The 10,372-nt window shown below is 34.2% G+C and overlaps 1 protein-coding gene across 1 annotated transcript; it reads right to left on the reverse strand.

Moving 5' to 3' along the window:
* Nucleotides 1–677: 677 nt before the first annotated feature.
* LOC134691596 (protein toll-like) lies at nucleotides 678–5,645 on the reverse strand. The gene is made up of 2 exons (XM_063552163.1): nucleotides 5,507–5,645; nucleotides 678–2,734 (listed from the first exon to the last, which is right to left on the reverse strand). Exon 2 carries the CDS (start codon nucleotides 2,430–2,432, stop codon nucleotides 678–680), a length of 1,755 nt encoding a protein of 584 aa, XP_063408233.1. The 5' UTR covers nucleotides 2,433–2,734; nucleotides 5,507–5,645.
* Nucleotides 5,646–10,372: the final 4,727 nt, after the last annotated feature.

The following is a 10,372-nucleotide window of genomic DNA, read 5'->3' on the forward strand; positions in this document are numbered from 1 at the left end:
AGAAGAAAACAGCAAACAGACAAAGAACAGTACAAAAAAACATTACATAAAAAACAAAGACTAAGCAACATGAAACTTTCTAAACACTATGATTGATCTTATGTACTTTTGAAGGGGAAACAGAACCTGTGTCCACAAGTGGGATACGTCGTGTTGCTAATGTTAGTACAAACTCAGTTGAAAGTCTCATTCGGTAGATCATATAAGAAAGTTCCTAATCTGTCTTTAAAAATCTGATGAAATTGTCAATGAGATAACTATTTACTATGTAACAAATAAAGTTGATCAAAAACAGTTTTAGGTTACTGTTCGGCCTTTAGTGATGAAAGTAAATCAAATCTATTATAAAAAACAAAAAACCTAAACGTAAAAAACAAAATAAACAATTGAAAATGAAAAAAAAACTCAACAAAAACAACTGTCTCATTAGCGTTAACATAAAACCACTTTCTATTCATAACATAATTCAGGCAATAAAAATGCTACATTAATTGCAAATGTTAAAGATATAACAACATTTCATCTCTTACACCAAATAGATATATAAAGATGTGGTATGAGTGTCAATAAGACAACTCTCCATCCAATTAACAATTTATAAAAGAAAACCATTATAGGTCAAGGTACGGCCTTCAACACGGAACTTTGACTCTAAGTTCGTTTTCTATTTTCGTCAATCATTGTTTATCAAAGTTACTAAAGTCAATGGAAAAATGAAGTCTCAGAAAAGCTTTTAATATTTGATCTTTGATGTTTTTACTGTGTAACATGTCATAATTAATGACTAAAATGTTACTGTTAATGTTACGTTTGTAATTGTTCCAGATATGACCCCATTCAATAACTTGGTATTGTGTTTTTAAATAATCATCACTCAACACAACTACATAATTTTTTGAGCTAGCGGTGTGAGTCATTATTTGATCAACATGGACTCCACCCAAATCAAAATCTCTTGGCGGTAAACAAACTTTAAAACCAATTGTTTCAAGATGTGTCGTTAAGACACCTATCATCCATTGTCTGATGTCTTCTTTGTCTTCACTGAATGACATATAAATATCAAATAAAGACGACTGCTCGACAGGGTTGATAACATTTAACTTAAATCTATGTCTGAATTTCCTTAAAAGTAAGTATATTTCGTATTTAAAAATTATTCGCGTTAATGTAGCTATAAGTATGATTAGAAATGAACCCACAATTAGATATTTCTCGTATGCTAAATACTTCTTTCGAAAACTACAGTTATCGGTCATATAAAATGATATTAACTCTTCGTTTCTCTGTCGACATACGATCCGATCAGGTCTAACCAATAACCTGTTCTGATATTCCAACCAATTTGCAATCCATTTCTTTCTACAGGAATTCTCAACTGTAATGTTGCCTATGAAAACTTTCCTTCCATTTTTCATTAACTGTATATTTCGATGAAGGTCTGTTATTTGATTATTTTCAACGTTGATAAGTTTCAGTGTTTCAATTCCATAGACGAGAGGATCTATAATTTTGATTTTATTAAATGATAAATCGATCGCGACCGTGCGATTTAGATATGCTCTGTATTCGAGAATCGTTATTAAGTTGTGACTCAAATCAATATCTAAATTAGACTGTTGAGGGAATGCACTTGGAATTTCGTACTTTTTACTACGACTACAATTCACAACAACACGTTTTCTTGAAGGTTGTTCAAAACAGTTACAGCTAAGTGGACATTTTTGTTTTACTGATATATTGCATATAAAAAGGTCCTCTGGTACATTAACTGCCAATTTTCCTCTCAAACTGATAGGATATTTGCATACCGTCCGACCTCCTACGTCAAAATTATTTCTGGCCAATCTTAATATAGGAACAAACCAAGAAAACCTGCAATCACAAAACCAAGGGTTATGTCCCAAACGAAAGCTGTACTTGAAAGATATAATTTTTACAATTGAACGACGGGTAAATCCAATATCTGACATATTTGGTAAGTGCGAGATTTTATTATGACTCATAAATATATCTCCGCCACCAGTGGCATGTTCCATTTTCCAGTGTAATTTGTTTGTTAATTTCGATATTTGATTGAAGTCGAGATAAAGTTTAGAAAACCAGTAACCAACTAATACATTTGTAACGTCAACACTTATAAGTTTGTTTTCACGAAGATTGATAAATAGGAGCGACCCGGGTCGGTAACTAAATGTTCTTGGCTCTATATACTGTATGTCATTATATGATAAATCTAATTTCCTCAGATTCTTCAGTTTGAAGAAAGTTGTATTTTCCAAATTTGAGATTTTATTATATGACAAATCCAATGTATCCAGGAATGGAAAGCATTCAAAATCTGATCCAGTTATATTTTCAATTTTATTGCGTTTAAAATCTATCACAACAGTCTGATTTGAATGCAGTAGACACTTCGGAATAGATGTCATATCTGAATTTGTATATATAATCTTATAAAATATTGTATTCTTAGAGCAATGATTAGTTCCAACACTGTTTTTGAGATTTAGTTCACAAATTGAACTTGTAAATTTCCCGATCGACCAAATGGGAAGTGATTGGGATGCACAACATTTAATAACAGTGGAACCTCCAAATGACCGTAAAGTCCAGTTATCGCCTTGCAAGAAAGTGGACACATTAGGTTTTGCGTCGAAACAGCCTTTTTTATCCACTTAAAATAACCTGCATTTGATGTCTCTGATATCACAAGAACTAGGAGCATACAAATCTGAAATAGATATAAACATCAGTACGAAATGGTCTGATTTGTTATTCCTGTCTTCGGTATTTGATGGCTACAAATAAAGTCAACAGTAGTATACCGCTGTTCAAAACTCATAAATCCATGGACAAAAAACAAAATCGTAGTATCAAAATAAAACCGAAATACTAGGTAGGGACAAACCTTTTGCTGTCCTGAAGTGTTCTATATTCATTTTTATCAACACATATTACATGTATATGATTTTCCATATAGATTTAAGACTTTTTGTATGACCTACTTGCATGATTGATTGACATTTTGGGAAGGAATAAAACATCCCGTTTAATTTTCAAATAGGTAAAGTCGAGATGGACGATGTAAAAAATGGAGTCAGATGTTTTCTTTGGAAATGCAATAGGAAAACAAACAAATATGAAATTAATTTGAATATGTCAAACTGTGAGGACGTGTAAACAATGACAATACACACATTTTTAATAGGAACCTTACATTCAATGTTATTTTTGCGTGTGTAGCTTTTGCGTGTGTAGGACTCAAATATATGTCGGGTTCCAAATCTTTGGCAGATGCCTAATCTATGGCAAATCTGACGTTACTAACGTCAAACAAATCAAATCTATGGCAGATTTTTGTTTTCTCCAAATCTATGGCAGATCTAAAATATATAGTCACAATTGAATAACGCCATTTTACATTGTCGCTGCCGCAAATGATGGCGGAGCCAATAGATTTGAACACCATTCTAGATGATGGGTATGTCCCTCAACAACAATTTAAGGATGATTTACATAAAGATGTGACTTATTATCCAGAAGAGGAACAAAATATGCTGTACCGGTCGAAGTCCGCGCTAAACAAGGACACCGCTTTTTTTAGTACAGAATATTTTAGAATTTTTAAGGGACTTTTAAGATATTGTAGTAAATATTTGTACTGTCTTCGGCTGGCAAAGCTTATTAAGTGAAAGCTGAAATTAACGGATACCAGTTTGATTTAATTCGTCATAAAAAAAGATGTCTCATCGATTAAATATTATTTGAAAATTAAACAGTTCATTTTTATTCATTATTTTTTTTTATAAAGAAAAAAAAATACTTTCTTGTTTCAAATTGGTTTAATGAATACACAGATTAGAAAATGTCTATTTTTACACGGGCATACCATTTCAATCTTGAAGTCTGTATCAGGGTATATGAATTCATCATTTACGAGTTTTTGTGTTGCCATCACTATTTTGTTGACAATTATTGAATGTTTATTTCATAAATGTTTAAAGGCATGCTCCCGTTGTCGTACATTTAAAAGCAAGTCATTGGTCGTACATGTACTGCATTATTTTCCATTTGCACAACATTTGCCATTGATTTGAAAACAATAAAAATCCACCAAAAGAATAGGAAATTACAAAACTTGCCATAGATTAGGATTGTAAAATATCTGCCATTGATTTGGGATAGCATGACGTCATATTTGCCATATATTAGGAATCTGCCATAGATTTGGAACCCACCATATAATTGAGTCCTACATATATTTGTACTGTTTTGAGTATGCCTTTTGGTATCAGTCTTGTATGACAACTTCAGTTTCCGGTGCATGCCAAAACATGGAGGGAAACAAAACTGTGTATTTTTTTCTGATTTTTTTTCTGAACTCAATTTTTTCTGTTCGATTATAGGTGTATGTTGCATTGAACCATATATATAGACTTTAAAACAATTTCTTGCATCTTTTGGGGATATCAATCGAGGAAAGTGGAAGGAAACCACGTTTACTGGAAGTGGTGTCGCCTAGTAAAAATAGCAAACAGAAAGTAGAAAAAAAAATGTTTTGACTTCAGGATTGAGTAACTTTTTATTCTTCGTGGCAAGACCCCATTTGTTCGATTAAATCACAATTTCAAATTAGTAAATACATGATATGAAAGTGGACACATTAGGTTTTGCGTCGAAACAGCTTTGGTTATCCACTTAAAATAACCTGCATTTAATGTTTCTGATATCATAAGAACTAGGAGCATACAACATGTACAAATCTGAAATATATATAAACATCACTATGAAAAGATCTAATTTGTTATTAAAATGTTCCTGCTTTCGGAATTTGATGGCTACAAAACACTAGGTAGGGACAAACCTTTTGCTGTCCTAAAGTGTTCTATATTCATTTTTATCAACACATACTACATGATTGTCCATATAGATTTCAGATTGTATGTATGACCTACTTGCATGTTTGATTGACATTTTGGGAAGGAATAAAACATCCCGTTTAATTTTCGAATAGTTAAAGTCGATATTGTTGAAGTAAAACATGGATGCACGAGTTTAAATATAAAACTATCACGAGTCAAATGTTTTCTTTGGAAATGCATATTTTAAATACAATAGGAAAACAAAAAACAAATATGAAAGTAACTCGAATATGTTTAACTGTGAGGACGTGTACAAAATGACAATATACAAATTTGTAATGGGAACCTTAAATTCAATGTTATTTTTACGTGTGTAGCTTTTATATATTTGTACTGTTTTGAGTATGCCTTTTGTGTTAAGTATTGTAGCTATAATTTATTTCTTGATAAATCGAACATTATTTTTCTCGTTTGAAATGATTAACGCTTTACATATTGAGACATTTTGCATCGTACTATGCCGCAAGAATTCTCTCATTGTTGGTTATTTCTACTTCACATGATCTCTTGTAGGGAATTGTCCCATTGGCATTCATACCACATCTTTTACAATCCAATATGTTGCTAAATACTTGTCTTACCTGCATTATGCATTTAATGTCAATTTTCCCAAATATCAAGCTTTGAAAAATATCTTATGTATTTGTTTGTCACAATATTCAAAGTGCTTTAAAAGTGGAAGAACAATCGACAAATACCACAATGAACTACGGAATGACTGTATGCTGAAAAAAACTACATATTAAAGGAAGGATATAAATTTAAGAAAACAATAAACTGAATGTGGGCGACAAACAAGTTTTTATGATACACACACATATTTTGTAAGAAAAACTGTGCTATTACTAAACATTTTCTTTGCTACCAAATCAGATACTACTTCAATTCGATAAATCTGATACCACTGATTCGTAATTCGAAATTAAATAGAGATTGTTATTTCTTATAATGATTTTGCAATCTTTCTAACAATGATACAGATTAACATGTTTAATAGATAAGAAGAGTAAATTAAGAAGTTCAACTTTATATTAAAGCTAAAAAGATTATGTATGAGTTTGGTCTCAACAATTCTAAGTAATACCAAGGGAAATACCACAGAAGGCTTTTATTGTGTTTGATATCTTTTTTGGTTGGATATTATTTTTCGTTTTCGTTACATTAAACATTTTTGGAATTATCTTTGTTTGCTGACCTTCTGAGTCAGCCGGTCCTTATATTATCGTTTTTACACTTGTATTTGTTGCATATATAAAAGATGTGGTACGATTGTCAATGAGACAAATTCGGTGGGGTTTGTGTTGATTAGTCTTTAGTTTTCTACGTTGTGTCTTCTGTAATATAATTGTCTCTTTGTCTTGTTTTTTAGCCATGGAGTTGTCAGTTTATTTTCTATCTATGAGTTTGACTCCCCCTCTGGTACTTTCGTCCATCTCCAAAGAGATCAAATGACACAAAAATCAACACCTTTAGGTCACCGTACGGCCTTTAGCAATGAACAAAGCCCTTTTCCTTCTCACCAATTCATTATAAAAGAGAAACCCAATATTGTACGGAGTTTTCGAGACTCAATTGTAATGTTTGTATTGTTAACGCTCTTCTTTTGCGAATACTCATAATAAACACATCGCACGTAAGACCATTTCGCTTTTTTCAATGCACAAAAAGGTTATGTTAATTAGCAACATTCAAAATAGCTGTTTTAAGAACAGACAAATGCATTAATTCGAGATTTGTTGTGCAATCTAGATATTTGTAAATAATTTCACGGTCCCAGTCAAATCTACAGATAAAACTAATAAACGTAAGGAGTTTCGTATACAGAGATTATTCTTATAAAAAAAACACCCTTTCCAATGAATACTAAAGCATAATGGTAATATTGATTTTAATTGTTTGTTGATGTAAGCTAAATTTAATATGATACGAATGCATTTGTATTTAGTGTTTATTTTTCCAAAAACCCTGCTCTTCACACCCTGTGTTCTGAATCCATTGTTATTCGTAACAATAGATCTTTTCAATTTACGCTTGCGTCAGAAATAGAAACTATGCAGTATAACAATAGAACTTGGGTGTAACGAACATTTTTTTGACGTTGGTTTGTTGTTCTTACAGTTGATTTTTTTCTCAGGAATTCAGATTTAGAATGTATACCATAGATATAACTAGTTTATTGCCGTCTGTTTGACGATCGACGGATGCCAAATGTGATAACGTTAAACTAATCTTAACTTAATGAAAGGGAATAGTTTAAATACAGTTCATGTATAATTGTCCAAAGAGACATTACGCAAATAGGTTAATTTATTTCGGAATGCAACATCAACTGAAGCATCAAAACATTTTAGAGCTGTTGTAACTCTACACAATGAATGTATATCACTCAGTCCGACATATTTCATCTGTATTCAAGTCCTCAATACTATATATGTTAATTTTAAGAAAGTTTCTTAAATTTTGTGATTACAAATTTTACAACTTTTCAAAAAAAGAAAAAGAAATTCTTTATAATATATGACTTTTTGAAAAAATCATCAATATCAAAATATCTTTCATTTTGATATCCATGATTAATTGAAGTCTGGAGCTGGCATGTCAGTTAACTGCTAGTAGTCTGCTGTTATTTATGTATTATTGTCATTTTGTTTATTTTCTTTGGTTACATCTTCTGACATCAGACTCGGACTTCTCTTGAACTGAATTTTAATGTGCGTATTGTTATGCGTTTATTTTTTTACATTTGCTAAAAGTATAGGGGAAGGGTTGAGATCTCATCAACATGTTTAACCCCGCCGCATTTTTGCGCCTGTCCGAAGTCAGGAGCCTCTGGCCTTTGTTAGTCTTGGATTACTTTTAATTTTAGTTTCTTATGTACAATTTGGAGTTTATTATGTCGTTTATTATCACTGAACTGGTATATATTTGTTTAAATGAAATCGATATCTACAAGGGAGGTCTTTACAGTAAATATAACAGATGAGTTAATCTGATATTAGTTAATTGAATGAACTAACACAAGATTACGCCTGACAAAATACCGACGAGACAGAACCAAACAACACAAGCATCAAGCAGTCATCAAGATTGCAGTATGTACCGACTAGACAGAACCAAACGACATAAGCATCAAGAAGTCCTCAATAGTGCAGTATGTACCGACGAGACAGAACCAAACGACACAAGCATCAAGAAGTCATCAAGATTGCAGTATGTACCGACGAGACAGAACCAAACGACACAAGCATCAAGAAGTCATCAAGATTGCAGTATGTACCGACGAGACAGAACCAAACGACACAAGCATCAAGAAGTATTCAAGATTGCAGTATGTACCGACGAGACAGAACCAAACGACACACGCATCAAGAAGTCATCAATATTGTCGTATGTACCGACGAGACAGAACCAAACGACACAAGCATCAAGAAGTCATCAAGATTGCAGTATGTACCGACGAGACAGAACCAAACGACACAAGCATCAAGAAGTATTCAAGATTGCAGTATGTACCGACGAGACAGAACCAAACGACACACGCATCAAGAAGTCATCAATATTGCAGTATGTACCGACGAGACAGAACCAAACGACACAAGCATCAAGAAGTCATCAAGATTGCAGTATGTACCGACGAGACCGAACCAAACGACACAAGCATCAATAAGTCATCAATATTGCAGTATGTACCGACGAGACAGAACCAAACGACACAAGCATCAAGAAGTCATCAAGATTGCAGTATGTACCGACGAGACAGAACCAAACGACACAAGCATCAAGAAGTCATCAATATTGCAGTATGTACCGACGAGACAGAACCAAACGACACAAGCATCAAGAAGTCATCAATATTGCAGTATGTACCGACGAGACAGAACCAAACGACACAAGCATCAAGAAGTCATCAAGATTGCAGTATGTACCGACGAGACAGAACCAAAAGACACAAGCATCAAGAAGTCATCAAGATTGCAGTATGTACCGACGAGACAGAACCAAACGACACAAGCATCATGAAGTCATCAAGATTGCAGTATGTACCGACGAGACAGAACCAAACGACACAAGCATCAAGAAGTCATCAAGATTGCAGTATGTACCGACGAGACAGAACCAAACGACACAAGCATCAATAAGTCGTCAAGATTGCAGTATGTACCGACGAGACAGAACCAAACGACACAAGCATCAAAAAGTCATCAATATTCCAGTATGTACCGACGAGACAGAACCAAACGACACAAGCATCATGAAGTCATCAATATTGCAGTATGTACCGACGAGACAGAACCAAACGACACAAGCATCAATAAGTCATCAAGATTGCAGTATGTACCGACGAGACAGAACCAAACGACACAAGCATCAAGAAGTCATCAAGATTGCAGTATGTACCGACGAGACAGAACCAAACGACACAAGCATAAAGAAGTCATCAAGATTGCAGTATGTACCGACGAGACAGAACCAAACGACACAAGCATCAAAAAGTCATCAATATTCCAGTATGTACCGACGAGACAGAACCAAACGACACAAGCATCAAGAAGTCATCAATATTGCAGTATGTACCGACGAGACAGAACCAAACGAGACACGCATCATGAAGTCATCAATATTGCAGTATGTACCGACGAGACAGAACCAAACGACACAAGCATCAAGAAGTCATCAATATTGCAGTATGTACCGAAGAGACAGAACCAAACGACACACGCATCAAGAAGTCATCACTATTGCAGTATGTACCGACAAGACAGAACCAAACGACACAAGCATCATGAAGTCATCAAGATTGCTGTATGTACCGACGAGACAGAACCAAACGACACAAGCATCAAGAAGTCATCAATATTACAGTATGTACCGACGAGACAGAACCAAACGAGACACCCATCATAAAGTCATCAAGATTGCAGTATGTACCGACGAGACAGACCCAAACGACACAAGCATCAAGAAGTCATCAATATTACAGTATGTTCCGACGAGACAGAACCAAACGAGACACCCATCATGAAGTCATCAAGATTGCAGTATGTACCGACAAGACAGACCCAAACGACACAAGCATCAAGAAGTCATCAAGATTGCAGAATGTACCGACGAGACAGAACCAAACGACACAAGCATCAAGAAGTCATCAAGATTGCAGTATGTACCGACGAGACAGAACCAAACGACACAAGCATCAAGAAGTCATCAATATTGCAGTATGTACCGACGAGACAGAACCAAACGAGACACCCATCAAGAAGTCATCAAGATTGCAGTATGAACCGACGAGACAGAACCAAACGACACACGCATCAAGAAGTCATCAATATTGCAGCATGTACCGACGAGACAGAACCAAACGAGACACGCATCATGAAGTCATCAATATTGCAGTATGTACCGACGAGACAGAACCAAACGACACAAGCATCATGAAGTCATCAATA

This window comes from Mytilus trossulus, chromosome 11 (genome assembly GCF_036588685.1).
Source record: "Mytilus trossulus isolate FHL-02 chromosome 11, PNRI_Mtr1.1.1.hap1, whole genome shotgun sequence".
Taxonomy (NCBI): Eukaryota; Metazoa; Mollusca; class Bivalvia; order Mytilida; family Mytilidae; genus Mytilus; species Mytilus trossulus.